At 40.2% G+C, this 23,702-nt stretch overlaps 1 protein-coding gene across 3 annotated transcripts in view; it reads right to left on the bottom strand.

Annotated features, from left to right (window-relative positions):
- Window positions 1–23,702, bottom strand: part of PELI2 (pellino E3 ubiquitin protein ligase family member 2) — a 77,158-nt gene that overhangs the window by 4,019 nt on the left and 49,437 nt on the right. For 2 of the 3 annotated variants that reach the window (XM_075150801.1, XM_075150802.1), the window contains exons 3-5: window positions 10,612–10,713; window positions 1,866–2,063; window positions 990–1,178 (exon numbers count right to left, since the gene is read on the bottom strand). In XM_075150801.1, the coding sequence (XP_075006902.1) occupies window positions 990–1,178; window positions 1,866–2,063; window positions 10,612–10,713 (489 nt within the window). The remainder of the gene's footprint in view (window positions 1–989; window positions 1,179–1,865; window positions 2,064–10,611; window positions 10,714–23,702) is intronic. The other variant, XM_075150803.1, reaches the window with a different exon arrangement.

Here is a 23,702-nt window from a genome sequence, read left to right as displayed (position 1 = left end):
TGGCATGGAGAAGGCTATTGCCCCCCGCCATGCACCCTTTCTCAGTCTTTAAACTCTAGCAGCTGGCTGATAAAGTTACAAGAGACAGTGCATCTTCAGTTGCACTGAGGAGAACATCCTCTCACTTCCTGAATCCTAACAAAAAGCAGGAGTGAACCATGAAGGCTTTTCCAGGTCTGCAGGCAGCACAGCATTCTACCTACCCAGAAACAAAGAGGACTTCTGGGAAAGCTCATCTGCCCGAGTGGGAATACGGCTGTCTGTGTACTTCACTGGGCTACTTCTATGTGGTGGTGTTTGACTTTTTTTCTTTTTTTTCCTTCGAGGGCAGGGGGAAGAAGGAAGAGTGATGATAGCATTCTCCCTCCTAGGCTCCACAAACCTTGGGAAGGGGCTATGGGAATTCCCTTCCATCTTCTACAGAAAAGCGGACACATTCTTTCATGGGAACCTCTCTCGTGGTTATGTATGCCACAGGTCTCTGTGGCAGCTGAAATCTCTCACTTTTGGTAAAGGCAAAGCCTATCCTGCTTCACAGGATAAAACAGCAATATATTTAGCAGGGCTTCTCTTATCTTCCTAGTGGCAGGGAAATGAAACAGAAGCTGCATTATCCAAACTTGTTTTGCATGCATGTGGACTCTTCAGATAGTACTGCAAAAGACAGCTCCCCATGCAGTAACTTCCAGATGTCCCCATGTCCCAGGAGAACATTTCAGAGATGGAGATTCAAGAGCAAAGCTTATTTAGCTTTTACATTCTATGCTATTTCAGTTGGAAAAGTGACATTAGCAGAAAACCTAGAGAGTGTTCTCCTGTATAAGCAGAAACAGAATAGCAGTACAGAATCTACTGTAACACACATCTACTTAGATGATTTCAGTGCCCACTACCCTGGGACAATGCTCTTACTCTGCAGTTACCCTATGACTGCCTCCGTTCAATGCCAGGAAAACTTTTGTTTTAACTACCAGTTACTTTCAACTTACCAGTTTCCCCCTTTGTTGAGCAGATCGGGTTTCCCGGAGGGTGTACACATCACCACAGACTGAGATTTCCCGCCAAACTCCAGGTTTAGACTCCTCAGTGAACCCTCCTTTTGGATGCATGACCAGCACCCCATTAGTTGTCAATCCATCCATGTGGCCATCAGGATTTTTCCACTTTGCCGCTTTTTCCTGCATGTGACAACCACCCCAGGAAAGAGTGAGTTTGTCTAAAAGCTTATGGACTAAAGTTTTACACGCAAGTTTTACTAGCACTGCCTAAACCACAGCATTTCCTCACCAGCCGGCAGCGCTTACACATAGATTTACAAAAAAAGCATTTTTAAGAATACCTTGTGCCAGAGTGGTAACATCTTTTGCTTATGCATCTTCAATTACTATTCTATCTTGAATATTATTATTTTTAACTCAGTGGAGTGCCTCAGACTGCAGCTCAGGTAGAAGTTAAGGTCTCAAAGGTCAGTAGCATACTTCTAACTACCATAATGGAATACCATTGCAATGGGCACATCCTTTTCCATAACGCAGCTGATGCACTCCTCGGTCTTCAGTGCTCAGAACTGCAATAGCAGCTTATTCATAGTGAGCATCAAGAATATATCAAACAAACCTAAAGAAAATCCACTAATAGTTACTAAAGTAGAGCTTCATTGTTAAAGACAATTATGACCGTGAGTCCATGTTGGTAATAAATCTGGCACATAAAACTGCAGTTTCTCCTTAACATTGCAGCTGGTACACTGCAGTAATAAAAGTCTAACGACAGTATAAGTTATCAACTAGTACAAGGGAATTTGGGGGCTTGAAAATAACAGAATAAAAAACAGAGTAGTACTTTGTAGTATTACTAGTACTTACACCAAGAAATATATTTTTAGAAGAGTCAAATCCAGCTGCAAAAATCCTTGCTGTATATGGTGGGCTCCTGTCACAAACAATCCTGCAGGCAAAACGGGATATGGTGCTTTGCGTAATCTGAGTTTCATCATTATTTTGACTTCCAGAAATAGTATCTGTTACTACAAAGTCTATGGGGCTTTCTGTTGACCTCCCAACCTGCAAAAAAAAAAAATTCAGATAATGGTATAATTAGAAAGAGCCATAGAAATATCAAGCATTAAGGACACAATTTTGCCAAGTTAACGTTGAAGACAAACTACTGTCTACCGAATTTTTGGATGGCAAGATCCAACCAGAGACTAATCTGTACTTCCACATTTGTCCTAGGCACAAATACATCACTGACATGGCAAGACAAATTTTCGCTTAGTACAACTGATGTGCATGCTTGCCCAACACAGCTGCAATGAATTGATAGAGTGTTGTCAACAGCATGAAAGTATTATCACCTTGGTATTTCACAATCCAACCACAGCAAATTACTTACCACTAATTCTGCCAATTAAGAAAACGCTAGCTTGAAATGACAAGTTTTATTCACATTTCTAGTTCCAAGTTGATTTGCCATGAAAATAAAGGACTTTTTTTAGACCCAGAACTTGGTTATTTTGATACATCATAACAAAAAGCTACCCACCTTCGTGTTTTCAGAATTTGTAGTTCTAGAATAGAGTAGTTTTCAGGTAAAACCCACAATATGATTAGATTTATTCCAAATCATGCGTGTGCATGACTAAAGAAATTTAAAAACTTTGTTCAGCAGAAATAAAACACAGCTGATCAGTAGACAATATTTTTCTATCTTGACATCTATAAATTTTAATTCTAAAACTGGAAACATCTAGGCATCTGGAACAGAAAACTTCATTATGAAGTGGACAGAGGGATCTGACTGCCAACTCAACATACAGTGAGAATTTACCAATACTTCTACAAGCAAATTGGTGTTACACCAACTTTGAGCATAACTGGGAAAGTGGAGCTGAGGAACATTGAGTGGAAGAGAGTATTAACTTTATAAACACCTTGTGATCAAGCAGAAGAAAATTAAGAGTATTCTTCACATGAAACTACCTTCAATATCAGTAATCTACATTTATATAAAATAACCTTCTCACTAAACATGATCTCATTGTCCCCCAAGAAGTTACACTCTGCTTAGCTTCTTGCTCTCCAAGAGCAAGCTTCTTGCTCTCCATTCTTCTTGCTATGGGAAGACATGTATGGTTCCATCATTAACAAGCATCTCTGCAAACTAAATTAGCTGTAAAAAAACGTTATTCAAGAGCCAAGGAAAGTGATATTATTAATACTTAATCCTCATCACAACTGAACTGATAGCAACAGTACTGGGATCTCTCCTGTGCTTTGCTTCTGCTTTCAGTTCTACTTTGCAGTGTTAATCTCAAGATGTGAATTTCGACAATTTCGTGTTCAAGTGACACATCCAGTTACTTTCTCCATATCATGGGTCTCAACCCAAGTATAAAATGTGATGAGCTTACTGCAGAAGTACCAAAGAAATAGTAAAAAAGGCCTAATCAGAAGTATGCACTTCAATTCTTCACAGAAAGTAAAGTGACTCCTAGAATACCCTAGACAGAGTTTAGAAACTGTTTAATATGGGACATTTCTGATTTATGCAACTTGACATGTTGAAGCTAAAACTTAAAGCTATATTCTTCTTCCTTTCACAGTATTATTTCTAACAGGCTTCTATTTCCCATCCAATTGCAATTCCTGCTAAGACTCAGCACCAAGCAGCAGCAGGAAGCTTATTCATAACTTTTGACTATTCTCTATCTGTACGTGAAGTCTCTTAAAGGATAATCAATAATGAACATGAAATATAAATTTGTGCATAACAAGTTTGTGCCTGTTGCAGTCTCTCAAATAGATCACTCTCTCACAGCGTTTAGATGCAATTATAGAAAAATCTGCCTTACTTTCCCTTAAAGGATGACAAAACACGCGAGTGTGTGCTCCCAGTCTTCCTCACACCGTACCAATCAGACAACATGAAATCCGAATATGTTTGGATATAAGCATTAAAATCTATATACAAAGCTTTTATGTGGTTTTTAAAATCTCTGAAATTACATGTAATATTTTAGGCAAAGTAATTACTTTATTTATATATCACATTTGTGTCACAAGTATGTCTATACAATGTCAAATATTTTAAGTATTTGGTTTTCTCTTGGGTTTTTTTGGTTTTTGTTTTTTTTTGTTGTTTTTTTTTTTTCTCTTGAAAAAGCTTTCTAAAGGATCAGTCCCATGTATTGTGCTACAGTTCAACACTAGAAATTATTTTAAGAAGTGCTCTTCAAAACATGGCAATTTCCCCATGCTCCGTATCAATTCAAAATCTTGCATTTGAGATCATCAGAAAAGAAAGCCCCTCGGGAACAAATGAAGAACTTGATGCTACCAACATTTACCCACCAAAAATTTTAACTTACCTGATGTTGCAGTCAGACTACAGTCACTACAGACATAGTTCCATTATTCAAAGCTACTCTTTACAGACTTTATTACTCATTTTTCTTCCGTTTTCTTCTATGGCCCAGAAGACTAGGCTATATTTTGGGACTCTTCTTGTTAATTTTGTCATATTCTATATTATTTTACTAAATTACTTCCAGTAACAAACCATAAATCTTCCAACTGATGCATACGACAGCTTCTGTTGTCTACACTACAGGTTATTGTTAAAAGCTGTGTAAAAGCCAGGCAGTCAATCAATTTGCTAGTGTCTACCGTCAATCAAAGAAGTGCTATTAAAAATGCTCACTCCTGAGACAACACAAAACCAGACAACCTGCCAGCAGATAATTTAACAGCTGCAGATTCTTGGACTTCAACGGAATTTCACTCTAATGATAGGGAAAATTGGACCATGCATCTTCTGAAGGCCTGTTCGTCAGGAAAAAAAAAAATCAATTCTTCATATTGAATGTACCTGGTTCTTGTATAAACTTGTAGTTATTTAGGGTACTGGTTACACATTTTAGTTCCTTGTAGTGGTATGAACAGGTATAATCAACCCATTCTCATCCAATCAAACCACAAAGGAACAGGTTATACTCCAACTCATGCATCATAACAGAATGGTTACTAAACTCTGAAGAAAATACTCTGTTTTAGCAGCATATAGATGCTGCAGGATATAGACTTTGGGAGATGACAGATGGAACATGTTAGTACATTCTTTTTGTTATTACATGAAGAAATGACATCTACCTGGACTTGTGCAAAGCATCTGACACTGTGCCACACAACATCCTTGTCTCTAAATTGGAAAGATATGGATTTGACGGACAGCCCACTTGGTGGATAAGGAATTGGCTGGATGGTCGCACTCAAAGAGTTGCGATCAATGGCTCAATGTCCAAGTGGAGACTAGTGGCGTTCTGCAGGGGTCGTTATTGGGACCAGCGTTGTTTAACATCTTTGTCAGCAGCATGGACAGTGGGATTGAGCGCACCCTCAGCAAGTTTGCTGATGACACCAAGCTGTGTGTTGCAGTCAACACGCTGGAGGGAAGGGATGCCATCCACAGGGACCTCGACAGGCTTGAGAGGTGGGCCTATGCGAACCTCATGAAGTTGCATGTCCAGAGAAGGGCTATGAAGCTGGTGAAGGGTCCGGAGAACAAGTCTTATGAGGAGCAGCTGAGGGAACTGGGACTGTTTAATCTGGAGAAGGGGAGGCTGAGGGGAGACCTTATCACGCTCTACAACTACCTGAAAGGAGGTTGTAGCGAGGTGGGTGTTGGTCTCTTCTCCCAAGTAACAAGCGATAGGACGAGAGGAAATGGCCTCAAGTTGCACTAAGGGAGGTTTGGATTGGACATTAGGAAAAATTTCTTTTCTGAAAGAGTGGTCAGGCCTTGGAACAGGCTGCCCAGGGAAGTGGTGGAGTCACCATCCCTGGAAGTATTTAAAAGACGTGTAGATATGGTGCTTAGGGACATGGTTTAGTGGGCATGATGGTGTTGGGTTGACAGTTGGACTTGATGATCTTAGAGGTCTTTTCCAACCTTAATGATTCTATGATTCTAAGTTCAACAAGGCCAAGTGCAAGGTCCTGCACATGGGTCAGGGCAATCCCAAGCACAAATAGAGGCTGGGTGGAGAATGGCTTGAGAACAGCCCTGAGGAGGACTTGGGGTGTTGGTTGATGAGAAGCTCAACATGACCCAGCAATGTGCGCTTGCAGCCCAGAAAGCCAACCATATCCTGGGCTGCATCAAAAGAAGCATGACCAGCAGGTCGAGGGAGGTGATTCTCCTCCTCTACTCCGCTCTTGTGAGACCCCACCTGGAGTACTGCGTTCAGCTCTGGGGCCCCCAACATAAGAAGGACATGGACCTGTTGGAAGATGATCAGAGGGCTGGGAGACAGGCTGAGAGAGTTGGGGTTGTTCAGCCTGGAGAAGAGAAGGCTCTGGAGAGAGCCTATAGCAGCCTTCCAGTACCTGAAGGGGGCCCACAAGAAAGCAGGAGAGGGACTTTTTACAAAGGCATGTAGTGATAGGACAAGGGGTAATGGCTTTAAACTGAAAGAGGGTAAATTTAGATTAGATATAAGGAAGAAATTCTTCACTATGAGGGTGGTGAGGCACTGGAACAGGTTGCCCAGAGAAGTTGTGGATGCCCCCTGGAAGTGTTCAAGGCCAGCTTGGACAGGGCTTTGAGCAACCTGGTCTAGTGGAAGGTGTCCCTGCCCATGGCAGGGGGGTTGGAACTAGATGATCTTTAAGGTCCCTTCCAATCCAAACCATTCTATGATTCTACGATTCTATGAAATCTGATCTGTATGTCACTAAGACAAAGCTATATAGTAGCACTTGTACACAAATTTCACTACAGAATTACATTAACAGAAAAAAAAAAAAAGAAAACGCACACACAACACAGCAGAACTACAAGTACTGCTGGGGGGGGTGGGACAGAGAGAAAGCGCCTATTCCCAAAACCAAGTACAGGACATAAGAACAGAATCAGATGAGATGTCCAGGACAATATTTCAAAGTGGCTGAACACCTTCAAGTTTCAAATCCCTGCAGCAGGAGGTTGTGAAGCCATTTTGTTAAAGTGATCCAGCAGGAGATGTTTGTCAAGTAACTGAGCAGGATACAAGTAAGCAGAGAAGACAAGAGCACCCATTTCTGCATTGTTTCCAGCTTTCAAGAAACAAGAACATTTCTGGTTAGCACTTTAAGTAATATTTTCAAACACTCTTAAAAGAGTACGCTTACTTGTCAATAACTCTTCATGTTACCTAGAAAAGAGCTAGAAGAACAGGGCATAGGACTACTCCTATATGAAAACTTCATCATGGATTCATTGAATATGCATATAACCTGCATGGTTAACAAATGATGTGTGTCTGCATTGCGGGGGCGGGTAGAGTACGTGCATGGTGATTTAAACCACTTACTAACTGCGAAGTTATATGCATGAAAATATGGTCATTTTCATTTTATTATGGAAAATGTCACGAAAATGTCAGGAAGAAGGCTCCTTCAATGCCTTCTGAATTTCTTTACTGCCCCTTGTATAGTCTCCCCACATTTTCCGTAAGTGCCTCACTTCTGATAAATGCTTCTACTTGGTTACAAGCTTGGAAAGCATAAAACAAGAAGCTATTCTGGATTTGCAATCTTCAAAATTTTCCAGTTTGTTTCTGGAAAAACTGCAGAATGCAACTCACCAACACAACATTTCTCACATTCTCCTTCAGAGGGAAGGACTGAGAACAGACTCTCAGAGTGGAAAAAGGAAAAAGGTGGCAGCTTTTTTGCAAACTGTGAATCTCCCTCATTTTCACAGGAAATCAGCTCTAACCAAATGGATTCAGTCCTCACAGGTTATAAATGGTATCCTGACCAAGAAAACAAAGACCTCTCCAATCCCTTTTCCCTATTTCAGGTCCCACTGACTAACTAAGGTGTTACTAACAACCGCCTAAGCTTCTCACATTCCTTACTATGGTTACCTTAGTGAAGTCATGCAGCGCTACTATCCCATTTTACAGAGGGGAAGATTGAGATTAAAAAAAAGCTAAGTGATTTTCCCAAGATAATACATGTTATCAGCAGCCAAGGAGGGGCCTCAAGCCTCAAGATAATCCTGAAGACCAGGCACTACCCTTCCCTTTTCAGCTTCCACATCCTTGCCAGGGTCCTACAAAAGCCAGGAAAACACATCTGAAAAGAAAACAGCAAACTCCAAGGACTGCCTATTCAAGTAATGCTTGATCAACAGTAAGGTTTTACTCTGGGGATCAATAAGGACAACGTGGAATTTGCCATCACGTACCACAGGGCAGCACAAAACAGCCCTCAAGTAACTCTTCTCTGACTGCCTACAATCAGATTACTGAGAATAATTAAAACCTAATGGCTTATCTAAATAATGGAAACCTCTTGAACTGCTGTCTGGCATCACTTGAGCAGCAAAATATTGTCACAGTCTACTAGACTATTCCTTTTCCCATTCTCGCAGCTATCAGGCCCTCTAGGCCAATGCTTGCAGTGCGATTCTCAGAAGACAGCTACAGAGAGTGGAAACATGAACCAGGACACAGTGCTTGAGGTGACACTGAGATCAAGTCACAGCATGACAGTCTACACAGCTCAAGACAGAAGAAACAGACTGCACTGAAAAGAGGAATTTTAACAATACGGAAGCCTTAACCCTGACACGTTAGCCATCTGAGGGGGCACCAGAAGGACTGAGACACTCTACCAACACAAGATTCAGCTCAAAAAGTTTTATTGTTATTAAGATGGGATAGTTTGACCTGTACAAGCCAAACCAGTCACGTAACTACAAAGGTATGGCAGATAATTGCCTGAACCATAGGCAGCCTCTCACAGGTGGATTGGTACACAGGCCAAAATTAGGGCTTTTGTGACATTTCACCAGGCACCTGAGAGCTGCTGGAAGGAGAAAGCATGATCTGTGCTTGTAAAGTGGCAGTAAGAGATGTGCACTCCAGTGCCAGCCGTGGAATTGCAGTAGGTCTCTGGGTCAGGCAGCGCAGTCCAAGCTGTCTCAGTGTACTGCCCTGTGCAAATTCCTCCTCTACTGAGCATCAATGGATCCTGAAGGGGAGCAGGGGAAGATATGTTGTTACTGGGCTATGCTATGCTTAAGCAACCCATTCCTCACTGAGCCAAAACCCTGCTTTAGATCCAAAGCATCCTTAATTAGCTGCCTTAACCTACTGCCTTAGACAAGTGTCACGAACTGCGGTCTATAGAGCACTGCTTTGCCTATGCTGTATCTCCTCATCTCGGGCTGCTAGGTTTCATTAGTGACAGCTAAGCACCTCAACCTAATTCTTTATCAATATCCCGTGCAAGTAAAAGCTGTAACTACCACTAGGACATTATGCAATCAAGAAAGTGCTGTTCTATACAATACGACCAGAAAAGCAGCTGTTCTGCAACTCTTCTTTATTCATTTTTTTAGTGTACAGAAGTGGAAAAATTCCAGCTTTCAAAAACGGTTTTTCAAAATTTACATACAGAAGAAGTTTCACCAGAGCTACTCAAGGCACAAAAGCATCTTGCAGACATAAACAAGTATCACACAGGAACCCAAAAGGATGGGTTACATTTTCCTTTTACTAGTTTACACAGGAAAAGCTATTTCAGTTCACTCCAGCTGTGTGATCCTTTTCTAACTACCTATTCACGCATTACCACATGAACAAGACTGTTTTTTTTTTTTTTAATCAATCCCTATTTGGACCTAATCGTTCCAAAGTCACACTAGGAAAAATTTTATATAGAGCGAAAAACAGAAGCCACATGAAGCAAAAACATTTTCTTCTTGACAGAGCCATTTCCTCTTCTGTCAACAACATTCAACTGCTGACCCTTCTAAATATGAAAGACTGAATGAGGAGGGATAACAATTCATGATAAGATGCTCTAATTACAGAGGTCACTGACAAGACAGACCCAATTAGTCTAGACTGGAAAAGGTTGTGCGTGTTTGTTTTCCTCTGAGCTTGAGGTTTAAGTTTGTACAGAATTTCTGCTCTCTTATTATATATAAAAATAAGCATTGCACAAGAAAATAACTCAGGTTACCAGAATGTTAGATGATGCAGAAAAACACAAATGTATACATGGGAGAGTGAAAACATGCTGGATAGAAGGCAGCTTAGAGAAACTCAGCACAGTCCCCTACACCATTTGATGTATTTGCACACCCTTTAGGAACAGTTTTCTTTATCATTCTAGCACCAGTTTGTCTCCTTTCGTGCACAGCTCCTATATACCCCTCCCTACCTTTGCTTTTACCTTCCTCCTTCCCCATCCCATGTCCTACTCCTATCCACTTCCTTTTTACTCCAGCTACTTGATTAACTGGAGGGTGGGGGGGTGTATTCGTGTGCTTATTCATTAATCCAAACAGAGCACACATTTCTTTCTACACTATTTGTACAGTTGCTACGCTGTCCTTGCAGAAAAGCAGTGAAAGCAGTAAGGCAATATGGATATTAACAGATGCTGGCACTGGTTTGAGAAGACTGCAAAATTTCAAATGCTCCCATATTAATGCAACTGGGTTCAACCATGAAAATTCCACAGATCACAGAGAATACCCAGAAGAATATAATGCAGAACTGTGGTTCCATACGTTGCTTTTAAAAAACAATGCATATATTGCAGAGAGTCTTACCTGAAACATGTCTGTATCTTTATCATGAGTATACTCCACTACAACAGTCTGGCTTCTGGATAATGTGTAAGAGATACTGTGCTGACCTTTACAGCTGATCGCCTGTTGAATTAAAAAACATGTCTATTATACACAGCTTCCAGATAAACATTATTATCAAATTTATTTCACTATATAAACACCTTTACTATGACCAGGAAAAGCAGTGTATCGTAATGTTTTATTACAAGCTGAGTAAACACATACAATAGGATTTTTTGTTTTGCTTTTAATGGAAAACCCCAAGCTGCACTTGTTTGTTTCTAGTTCAAAAGTATCCCATACCTACCATTTTCATAGTTTAAGAAAACTCCAAAACATGGTTTTCTCTCTGAAATTATACTAAGTTCCTAACCCTCATAGGAACTTTTACCCCAGCAAAGACCTGGGGTTTAGGGTTCTTTGGTTTATTTGTTTTTTAAAGTAAATAAGCAATACAATTGGTTTCCAGTTAAAAGTGCCAGGATTTCAGAGGTAGGGATATCATTACAGCTGAGCAGATTTCTAGTTATATCAAATAAAGCCTAGCAGTTTTATCTCAATTGTGACGAAGAGCGAGTACTTTCACCCTGTTTTTCCTCATTAAAGGGTACTTCTTACTACCTGCCAAAGGAAACTGATTCTTTATAGATATGGATATATCAAAGACTAAAAAGCATCTCAGTATTTAAAACAAGACTAGAAGAGGACAACTCCTGTTATTCTGCTGCACCTGACTAGGACTGAATTCTTTACTTGTTAAGACTTTCCAGGTTTTTCAAGAGGTTTTACTAGTCCAGCAACTACTTCACAGAACAGAACAGAGATATCACCCCAACACAGGAGTAGTTCCAAGTCAGAAAGGAACAGTGAGAAACAGTCTTCCTTGATAAACACAGAGCATAGTTGCCGTAGCAGAGAGCCATAAGAAGGGGCAGAGGCCAGCAATCCTTTCAAAACCTCCGAGATTCAACATACACATTTTTTGTGGCACTGATGATCATTTCTCAAGCTTAAAGACTAAAACTCATTTCAAATGATTAAGCGCTGTCAAAGTGTAATTGCACTAGCTGTACAATGTAAATGCAGTAGTAAAAGCTTCAGGACGGAGGGAAACAAGCCGAGAAACTAAATCTATTGGCTAACAGGGAAATATACGTAAATATAAGGTCCATATAACTGCACACAATTATGAAAGGTAATGACTGTTATTGCTCAGAAAACACTTTACAGACACTTAAGTATTGAATTAATAGGTTAATTAAAGCTTTCTCCAGTTTTCTGCTAAGGGGGTAACTTTCTAGAAGAGGTTCCCTCACTAGCTCTATTCCTTCATGCTGCTATTCACCCACAAAATTCAGGTAGGGATGATTAAACTAAGCAACTAAATATATTCTACTCATCTGTCTGTCACCTCTCAAAAGTCTAAATGATCCCAAAGCTACAGATCAATTGTTAAACAAATAATTAGAAGTCTTACTGAATGTTGGAGGTACTAAAAACACCTACGTGCATACTAAAAGCCTTCTTAGCAAAAGTATTTGACACAGAATTATTGAAAAAACATAACGGAAGAATTCTTTTTTGTAAACCGTGTGCATTTACAGCAACAGATTAGAGACTACTTTTACAACATGCTTCTTGCTGACAGCTCTTAGCAGCTCCAACACCTGCTAAAGGCTTAGGTGATAATACCTGGAGGCAAAGGACTGGGCAAGATGACCTTTCCCAGTCCCTTCCAGTACTTTTTTTCTGAATGAAGCTTTTAACAAAGCTTCAAGCCACAAAGTCTAGTTTCCCTGATTTTGTTCCAACAGTTGTAACGACAGCTGAAAAGTGAGGTAAAAGTATTTGGTAATCAGCAGTACGCAGATTCTAAACTTCCCAGTTTAAATTAAGAGTGTTTTGTAATAACTATTATGCTGGCGCACAGTACGTTACAAGAACAAACAGCATCTCAAGATGCAATTCAAATGAAGTCACTACCGCTTTGTGACCTGCTAGGACACTGAACTGTAGGTCTGAAGCATGTATCAAGAGCTTTTCTTCTATGCGTGTTTGACAGCTAACAAAAGGATCTTCAGCAGGTCTCAGATGTTTCTAGCACGTAAATAAAATAAAGTGATGAATAGGAGACTCTTACACCTTGCATTTTAAGCATCATATGACAATAATCAATTTATATTCATATTATCAGATATCATCATTTCAAACATCAGAAAGTAATAGCTTTCACCCACAGCTGCAGATACAATGCAAGACAAGCTCGGCAACAGTTAACATGATGGTCCTGGCTTCAGCTCCAGCCGGTCTGTGCAGCACTGACCACCAGCAACTGGGTAAAATTCCCGGGCACAGATGTGTGCCCTAAGCTTATGCTCTTGTCAGACAAGATACTAGATCAAATGGAAACTTTGGTGAGACCCAAAGCTGAAAGTTTTAAGGTCTGATGCAAAAACCAAGGCAGGAAATGTAAGAACTTCCAGAATTACTTAGTAAGGTCATGTCCTACGCCTACAGAACTTAGGGCTTAGATATGTTAATAATTCCCATTAGGTTGACCAGGGTCAGTATATCCTCTGAAATATTGGGGTAGGACGTAATCCTTTTCTTTTCTGTGTGTGTTCCTTTTCCCTCCCAACTTTTCTTCCTCACCTTATTTCCCCTCCTCTTTGTTTTCCACTATTTAAACCCAGTTATTTTCAGTGTGAAATGCTGCATTTCATTTCCTGGAATTGTGTAATCATTTTTCGAAAAAGCTAAGAACGTTATGAGAGATGTTTCAACTTGTGTGCTTTCACAGTCTGCTCAGCACCAACAGTTGCTCCAATGCAAAGACATTATACAGGCATTTTAATTGCTGGTCTCAAAGCAATTGGGCACTTCCAAGTAAAAAACCAAAGTAACAGTATTTCAGGAACTACATCAAACAGAAGAACTATGAACTGTTCACAATGACTATGACAAGTGAAAGGTAAGTATCTTAATAAAACAGTATTGTAAGTGGAATGCAGCCACAGGCAAAATCATGAAGGATTTTAACAGCCTGAGGAACTACAGAACCACACTACTACAAGTCCACAAAAAGTCTGGAGATTGATTATCCCAACCCCCTTAAAATTGGTTTGTAGCAACCAAAATAGTGAGGTTGCCTTTTTTACTGCTGTTAGCATTCGGATTTCCAGACTTTTTTCCTGCCAGTAGGATTTCCCTGCCAAAAAACCTTGATGCTGTCACATAATTGCACTGCTGTGGTAACTGAAGTTTGTGAGAAAAACCCTGACTCTCACAAGACGTACGGCAGCATCACAAGTTCTAGCAGATGACTTCAGAGTTTCAGGCTGGACACCACCACGTCCACCTTCCAGGCAGGAACTAAAACACAAAAGAACAAAAACTGGGCACTAAACCTTACCTCTACCTCTTCACCTCCACCCCAAGGCTGCCAAGATCCACCAGAGTAATAGTGGATATTTTCAAAGCTTGTACTCAGAGTCCACCAAACGTTTGAGTGTGTGGGCCAACATCAGCTTAATTTGAGAGCAGTTTTCTCCTATCTTTTTAATGAAAATCAGCAATTGAGCACAGGAATTAAAAAAAAACAAACACTAAATTAGTTCCCAACAGAAGCAAATGCTGAAAAAAAAAAATCTCGCTAACAGATATAGCATGAGCCTGCCAAACAAATCGGGAACATGTGGCTCCAGACTGGCCATAGCATATGCCACCTCTTGTCCAGTAGGAATGCTGGTGGGGAGATACAGGCTAGATTAATTCAGCTGCCTACACAACAGTTTGTTTTATACGGTTAAGTGCCTCAAGCTGCTGAATTCAAGTAATTCCCTTTGCGGGAAACAGATAGCAAAGTGGAGACTAACTGACAAAAACCCTGTGGAGGAATAGAGGGAACAAATAACAGCAGCAAGAGATTTTTCCAGAACAATTCCACTGCTAGTGACTCTATGTCCACATTGGGGCTGAGGGATTTTAAAAAGTCCAAATGCCAAATGAAAGCAACAAGGGAAACCTGAGGTGCCATATTCCACTTGGCATGAAGGGACAGATCTCCCCAGCATCTTTCCAAGACAGAGCTCGTGTTTGCAGAGTAATCCATCCATCTCCGTAGGGCTTTCAAGTTGGAAGACAATGTACAGCAGCTCCAAGCCTCACTTTATGTTGAGCCAGCTTACCTTAACAGGAAGGCTCCTCTCCTCCCCATCGCTCTAAGTAAACGCCGCAGCTACCCCCACTGCGTGGCACTCCCACTGCCTTGAGATTTGCATTCCAGTGATTTAGGGTCATCAAAACTGCCATATGTTATCAGAGACTGAAAAGAGCTGCATCTGAGAAGTCCCACTATCTCACCCCCATGCTAACACGGCCTAAGCAATTTCTTTCTTTCTTTTTTTTTTTTTTAAAAAAGCTGTGCTAGTAGCTCCTCAAGTTTTCAGTTATATCCTTCTCGCTGGTTGGAATTACACTAGGCCTTGTTTTTTCCCCTGCCTCCTTACACACACTTTTAATTCTTGCTCCTTTTTCTCCGTTTTGAGAACAAAACCTCATTCCAGCACTCTGCACTCACAATCAAAGCGCCAGCTAAAGACTACGGCTTACAAATCTGTCAGGTCTCAGAAGAACTAAGATCAAATAGAGACTGCTTTCCCAGCAGCCATGTTGCAACTCAGCCAGCCCCTGGAACATCCCAGCCCACCTGAATTCTTTGTTCTCCATTCATTTCCCTGGAAAGGTAGCTGCTATCAGTTTTACCATCATTTCAAGAACTGAGAAAGTAGAATTCCCTTACCCCACATATAAAAACACCTTGCAGGTAAGGGGAATAAGAATACACAAAGGTTTCATTTAAAAAACGGTATTTCTTAGTACTCTGCTTTTTTAGCAAAGATACAGAAAAAGGAGGGAACACAAAAAAAATCTTGAGCAGACTGGACGTAGGCCGAACCGACTGGCAGCGATGCACACCATCAGATTTGCAAACAGACAGCGTTACCCAGCAGCGTGCACTGCACTGAGCGACACCACTGCAGTGAGTGCCACCTCTCTTAACCACTGATAGCATAGGTGGCTACTGTCCTGGAAACCAGCAGAAAGGTCAGTACATCTGAAAAACTTCAACCATTTCCTATTGCACAATGACAGATTAGTGTCAAACACAGAAATGCCTTCATCGACCGACAAGCCACAAGGAGGCAAAACAGCAGCAAACTACTCCCCTTCTGCAAGAGCATACAAAAAGCCTGTAAAATAATCTGACCTAAGATGGAACTCTTTTTCAAGAGGTCAACACTGCTATAGTTAGATTTCTCCAACTGCAACAAGAAAACCGACATTTTTCTTGCACTCCTTTTTCATGGGCTATTATTTGAGAGCTCTGAAAGCTCCTGTTTTGCACATAGTGATGAACTAGTATATATTCTTAAAACTTGTCTTCTGTAATAAGCATACCACTGTTTTGACCAACAAGAGAGTACAGCAAACATCCTGACTTAAGGATCAAACCTGAAAAAAGGCTTGCAAAGTACACGTCGGTTTTTTTCCTTCCCCAAAAATTATACTAATTGTTTTAGTAAGAGATTCTATATTTATCTACTACACAGACTATACATCTACCCTCAGCCAGACGTTCCCTATCTAGGAGCATCTTCTGGTATGCCACAGCTCTCTCCCGCACACTGACACTGATAAAGTTGCTCATTTCCCTTAGACATCTTCAGCCCAAGAGTTCAAGAACATGTCACGAGCTCACAGCATGACTACATTAACTTAACACTATTAGGTCAAACCTTCCATGTAAGAGTGTTTCAATGAACTAGAGAAGCAGATCCCAAAATTCTCACAGCATTTAGGCTGCTGCTTACAGGCTTGCAGGGAGCAGGTCTAATCCACTTCTAGAAATGGAGATTTTGCCGCTTTCTTCTGGTCTGCAATGTTTCCAAGAAAAGAAAAAAAAAAGCTCTGCATTTGGAAATTTAAACTTCACAGTTCACTTGTGCCTAACTAGCTCCCCAAAGATCATGAGAGGGACTTAACATTATTATGGTTACCAACTCTTCTGCACTACAGAAGAAGTGAAGGCTAAAATCCATTAAGAAAAAGAGGCAGATGTGTCACAGGAAGGGCTGCTCCATTAGAATAAGAGTTTTAGTTTAGTTAATTAGGTTGGATTAGGACAATAAAATGATTTATGGGAACACTTTAGTTTTCTTTGTTGGTAGTCAAGCTGACCGACACCACAGTGACGTGTTTAAAATTAATGACAGCAGTGCCTTCATGAGTTAAATGCTTTCTTACTTGGCTGCCGGCCTTCAATTTCTTTATGAAAAGAGAACACAAGCAACACTCAAGGACGTCAGACAAAAGATCTTGCAACTTAAGAGAAAAAAGGAAGCTTTAGCTAGCAAGGAAGGAATCCTTTTAAAGTGAAGAACACATCACGTTTCTATTGGATTTTTGGACAGACTGACTGCCAGAGCCAGCAGACATTAGGTTACCGTAAGAAAACACAACAAAAGCTCATGATCATGACACACTGACATTTTGCCCGTCATCAGAAAAGTGTGTCCACTTAGGAAGTTTCCCAGCAGATTATAACCAATGTCAATTCATATAACATTAACTAAAGACTGTTTGCAGTTTTACTCTGTCTCAACTTAAACCCAGCAGTAATTGACCAGAATTACTGCTTCTGTAACACTCCATTTCATTAACACTGAATATTTACACTGACCTCTGGCTACTGATACAGCTACTATATACAATTTTCCTCTAGCCTTTTGCAAAGAAATAAGAGACATTATCATGGAAACCTTGCAGGCTTTACATGCCTACAGGAGGGGCTGAAACGACTGTACCAACCAGAATCACAGGCCCAGCTGTTGAACAAGTCTGCATCTGCTTCCTGCACAGCTCCATACAAGCCCATCCTTCAATGTTCTTCCTTCCTTTCCTTATAAACAAGTGTCTACATTAGAACTGCAACAACATCTATGCACACATTTTTTGAATACCAATGCTAAGACCTTGTCTGTCTCTATTTCAGCTGTCAATATTCTCTTGATAACTAAATCAGTGTTAGGAAATGGTCAAAAAAAGACCAAGAGTCAGCAAATGCAGGTAAAGTAAAAGAATAAGCCCCCATAAAGAAATTAATTACATTTTGTACACAGCACTTAGCGACCGTTTCTGACAAAAAATTTTAATACATATACTGATGTTGCAACTACCTACAGGCAAATTATTTCTTTTTCTTCAGTATGTGGTAAATGGAATAGAGCAATGTTTGCCTTCTGAAAAACACCATTTAACTGTAAAAACGTTACAAATTCCTTATTGGTTTCAGATAGTTTTGTTTATTTGTTAAATGATCCAAGCACTAACAAACAGATTGGGGAAAAGTTAAAAGTGCACATGTAACAAGTAACTGGACAACAGATACTTGTCATTTAAAGAAACAGTTTAAAACTATGTATTGTGTGCCACTGTCTGCAATCCCAGTCATAATAAGCGAGTTGATGCATGTAACCTGCAGGCCACCTCTCTTCAATCCGCTGACTGCAAATCACCCCCCTAAAACTCATGGTACATGGGCTCAGTGCCTGCAGAAACAATTTCAGCAAATACTCCAGTTTGTTTACATTTCAAGGTTTTACGGCTTTCAAAGCATTCACAAGTTTGTTCTTATGTACCCTTTCATGCTGAGCTTGGAGATTTGAGGGGAGGGAGCAGAAAGGACAACACATTTGTCTTTTGCATACATCAAAGCCATCTGCTACAAGTGCACATGTGAGGTTGTGTGCTACCCACTCAAGCAATTTACCATTTATCAACTCAATAGGCAGACGTTAAACGATTTTTCTCCATTTGTTGAATTTGTGTTGGTGTGCAATTTCAGACAACCAGCCAAGACAGTGCACACCACCCTTTTTCCAGAAGAGGCATCAAAATCTGCCATTCCCGTAATTCTCTATTTTGGGTACTGCAACAAGTAAGGAGGCAACAATCAAAGTATTTCTAGATAAGCTACTGTTAAGCTAGATAGGAGTTGACAGACTGCATGCTGCTATTCCACAGAATAATGTAGAGTAGGCTATTCCTCAGACAAAAACGAGTATTGAAAACGCATCTTCAAAATGCATAGTGGGTGCTGACTAAATTGTACAGATGAAAGTTGGGTGGCCAAAACCATCACTGTTGCAGCCACTTACTAGACCCACGTCCTACCTCATACCTAGGACTCCTGACCAGCTCTAGTAAAGCAACCCAAGTTTTTCCACTTAATAATTCAATGTATTAAAAGCAGCTTAAAATAGGTGCCAATTTATACTAACAGGCACAGCTATATGATACTGTAGTTCAGGAATTGTTTTGTAAATCACATACTTTTGGTGGTTGTGAATCAACACTTTACCTACCTAACCTCTGAATCATTTTCCCCCCAATCTCACCATTTAGTTTTTCTAACCCTTAAAACCTTTATTTTCCCCTTCTATTTTCTTCCATCCATGTTCAGTAACATTATATTGCAAGTGATCTTTCATCCATCTTTGAAATCAAGTCTGTAGTTTTCCTCCTTTAGTCAGCTTGCTAAATTTCCTCCCCCAAGCAGACTAGAGCTAGAGACAGCTCAGAGGCATAACAGAAAGCTGCGGCAGTGTCAGATACATCAACTACCCACAGCATAAATCATTTACCCAAACTCCAGAATGCTCCTTTGGGCAAATTACTGTCTGCACATTGCTGCTACGCCTTCTGTTGCCACTGCTCCGGAGTTGCCTGCTGTAGTCCTGTGTTGAGGACACATTTCACCTGCTTTGGAAACCCAGGAGATGTATATTTTTATCACTGTCCTGTACTGAGTTTCATCTATTTGATACGTGACCTTAACTGGTTTTTGAACAATTGTTTCAGACTGTCAGTACATGCATATTCCTCTAAATTTTGCAGTTCATAAATTGGTAGCCAAAAATAATTTATTCATACTTTATTAAAAAAAAAAAAAAGTTGTACTACAACTTCTCATTTACTCCACCAGGTACTCTCTTTTCATTATCTCAACTGATCACTACAGAGTATATAGAGATCCACCCACTGTATTACAGGTTAGATTTCCATGTACCTGTCGACACAGATTACAACTGAACGACTAAGATACTTTTTGGAAGACACATCTGTTCCTGTTTCAGCTTCAACCCACCATGCAGTCATATCACTATCTAAAAGAAAAACGCGTATGGGCATGAATTTGCAAAGTGTTTTTGCAGAGTATTTTACAGCCATTTGTGAAAAGGAAGCAAAACAGCCCAGAAAAGTAGGACCAAAATGTTGAACATATTCCTGCCAGGATACTGCTTTTGAACAAGACCTCTTACAATAAATATACTGAGCATTCGAGGTCCTCTATCTGCAACGAACAGAGAAGAAAGAAAGAGATAAGCAGCTGAGCTCTGCTGACAGCTACTGATCCTGGTCATGCGGCTAGGACTTTGGTAGTATTATGGCTTACTACCTACATATACTGGAGCTAGTTCTCCTCATCTCCACAGTGAAGAAGCCTAAGAAACCTTCTTGTTTAAAAGCAAGAGAAGCTGAAGAGACCAGCAATCTACTAAAAAAGACTTTTTTGCAAAAGAGACAGTTCAGCTACAGCCACTTTAGGGAGAAAGAGACTAAGTTGTTGACTGGAAAAAAGCCTATTATACCAAGAGCTGTGTTGAATATGATGTTCACTGTACTAAGATCACATACTGAAGACCAGTAAGATCTTCCCTGATGTGTGACCTTCTGAAAGCAAAACGTCTGACCCCAAAACTCCTGGTATTAGTTCACTAAGGATAGGATTTCTTCTGGAAGACTACAAGCCTATAAATTTAAACATGAAGGCATAAACATGATTTTGCCACTGCAGCTGGAGCACATCCCCCAAAACTCTTGATACACCCACAAAAATATCAGTAATTAGAGAAGGATGCAACAGTGTTTGTAGCTGAACATTCTGGTGCCAACAGTCTACAATTCATTTATATACATCGGGAACAAAAGCAGCAGATGCCTGGCTATACTTATGTGTTTGGATATGCCAAGCACACAAAATAGCCACAAATTAGAATCCTTAACTAAAAACCAGACAAAAAAATACAGCGATAAAGTCCCCTCAAGGGCTTCTATCAATACATAGACTGAAAGATTTGTACACTCAGCGCATCAGCAGTGAATGCTTCTGTGAATCAAAGCACCCATGAGCACCAATCTAAGCCTGCCTGCCAAAGGAGAGCACATAATAAGATGAGAAGCTGCATATCATTCTGTAGCTTCCAGAAACCATAAATTCAATCTGACACAAATCAATTTTACATTAAGACAGCCAAAGACTCTCCAGACAGTTACCTTAATAGACCTGTTAAGCAGCTGCACAAAAATCTCTCAAGAGGGGGGAAAAAAGTGAACTTCCTCTTGCCAAAAAGCCATTTACTGCTTATAGAAAGCAGTTACATTTTATAAAACCCAACAAGGAACAGAAGCTGCTTTCTAGACTTCACAGTATAGCTAGAGTATTGTCCTGACAGAAAGCACTCTTTGATAGAACAAACCCAAAAGCAATCAGACTCTTTTCTATTGGTCTGAGATTCCTACAGAAATTGCAACAAGTCATCGCAACAAACTGGACTTTGTAGCATTTTCCTTCATGGAGACTACCAACAAAAAAAATTCCTGCAGAATAGTTCAACTGGTACTTGACCCAAGTTGGACAAACATTACTAACAGTAGCTCTCAGGAAAAGCAAGTTAAGCCCACCTTTCAAACAGAGCATCCTTGCTGTAAGACATTATGGGGGAGGAAGGCACAGAAGGGTACATTTCTACGATCCGTCTCCTATATGGATGAAGGTGATAGGTCTGACCAGCAGGCTCTCGGTATGCTAATACTCAAGTAGAAGAAATAGCATGCCAGTTAATAGCAGCATCTCACATGTGGAAAATGATCACTTCTGTTTTTTTTTTAAAGTCCTATGAGTTTACAGTAAACAAAAGTATTTCTAATCTTTTCAGTTACCATTTATACATATGAGCAACCATCTTCCTGGGTAAAGTTCAGAACTTACTCACATTCCTTATACACAACTTAGTATATTTAAAAATACACACACACTCTTTGTTTGAGCTCTGTTTAACTGAGCTACTTAAGTGATTTAAGTCACCAACATAACACACTAAAGAGCAGTCAAAATGCAATCCTGATTTATGCTGCTGCACAGGAGTTGAAAAATCAACTTGCTAACAAGTGGGAAGCAAGTAGCTTTTTCCACTATAAGTGCAGTTGCCAAGCTCATTTCAAAACATAACTGACTGTAAGCTCCCTCCAGTGCTGTCTCTGAATCTGCACAGAACTGAAGACAAGTCTGGCCCTGATTCCCAGGCTTTTTTTTTTTTTTTTAAATTATCCAGGGAAAAAAAGACAGACCATCTCTTCATGCATCTCTTCATGGAGATGGCCTGGCTCTGGGAGGATGCAGTAACTAGTACTGCCTCTCCATCTTCCATGTTGAGAAGGGCAGTGAGAAAGCAACAAGTATGTATCCCATTCTCAGTCACCCACCTGAACTGTAACAAAGTGTTAACAACCACATTCAGGATTCATTTGTCAGAATGTTTTGCCCCTGGCTGTCACTCCAAAGATTTTACAGTCCAAGCTAACAGCTGGGTTCACAAAATACATTCAATACCAGCACAGGGAGGTTCAGCTGAAAGCCAGGTATTTAACTTCAGCATCTTTGTCTATTTACCAACTTCAGTGTGGAATACCAGACTGGGGAAAATTTCAATATCAACAGTACACTGCAAAGTAAAGCGAGTACAGAAGAACTGTCTGAGGGCACTTAAGCTGAAATATGGGTCATGTCTGCCACTAAATAGCTCTGATATCAGAGTGGAGCCAAACAGAACTTTTATAGGTCAGTCCAACACAAACAGTCACTGCTGCAAACGCGCCACATCCTCAGTCCTCGTCCCCCAGAGCAGAGTCTCTACCTACCTGATCATTGAGTTAAATTTCAAACCCCAGGGTGTGAAAGGGTGAGCACAGGGCAATTAACACCCAGGAAAATTCAAGCCTGTAGACAGACATTTGGCAGAGCAGCCACATCTGTTTCACTTCTATCAGATAAAGACCACCACAGCCCATTACTATTCTGAGTTGGCAGCAAAATCCCTCCCCCTATAGATTTGGAATGGAATAAATTTAGCTTACTCTAGATTGTACTGAAGGATATTCTGCAGCACAATTCCCAGTGTTCAGAGAAAGTAATTAGAGGATTAGTCGCCTCTATTGGTCTCAGTTCCTGTTATTTTCATTGTGTTCTCAAATTCAAATCTTCTGTCATTTTTCAGTAAGATTGATTCAGACAGAGAGAAGGAAGGAAAATTTATGTCCCTAAAATTTAAATCTATCATGCCAGCTTAAAAATTCAAGCCACAAAGATTTGTTTTAAAATTTATAATACTGGAATTTGGTTTTAGCAGGCTGTGCTAGATGCACTCATATCCAGAAGTTACCACTTATCTCTTCTGCAGTTTATTAAAATTTAAAGCAAGCTTTACAGGCGAATTGCTTTATATTCATATGTAATGTTAGATAAGAGAACGGCTCATCAAAAGCCATGCACTCCCACAAACACATACGGGCTCTCCCAGAAATAAGCAAGGCAGAACTCTGTCCTGTATTAACACATTTATTCCATGTATACCTTTAGTAATAAGGCCCAAGTTATCTGAACATGTGGTGAAAAAGATTTTTTTTTAAAAGGTATAGCACAAGACTAGAGTTGCAGTAGCAAAATTATGGGATACGTTACTATTTCTATGAAAACTACAGATTAGTACCCAGTGATGTGTGGGATTTGGGGTTTTATATCGACTGAAACAAATGCTGAGAAACAATATTAAACAATGACACAATGCACTTAGCAGGCCCACAGTAAATAAGGCACAGTTTTAATTACGGCTATAGAATATCAAGTGCTTCTGAGGGTAAAGCAGCCTACATTTATGTGGAGAATACAG

This window comes from Calonectris borealis, chromosome 5, assembly GCF_964195595.1.
Source record: "Calonectris borealis chromosome 5, bCalBor7.hap1.2, whole genome shotgun sequence".
NCBI classification, from domain to species: Eukaryota; Metazoa; Chordata; class Aves; order Procellariiformes; family Procellariidae; genus Calonectris; species Calonectris borealis.
This window is presented reverse-complemented; position numbering and strand designations above follow the sequence as displayed.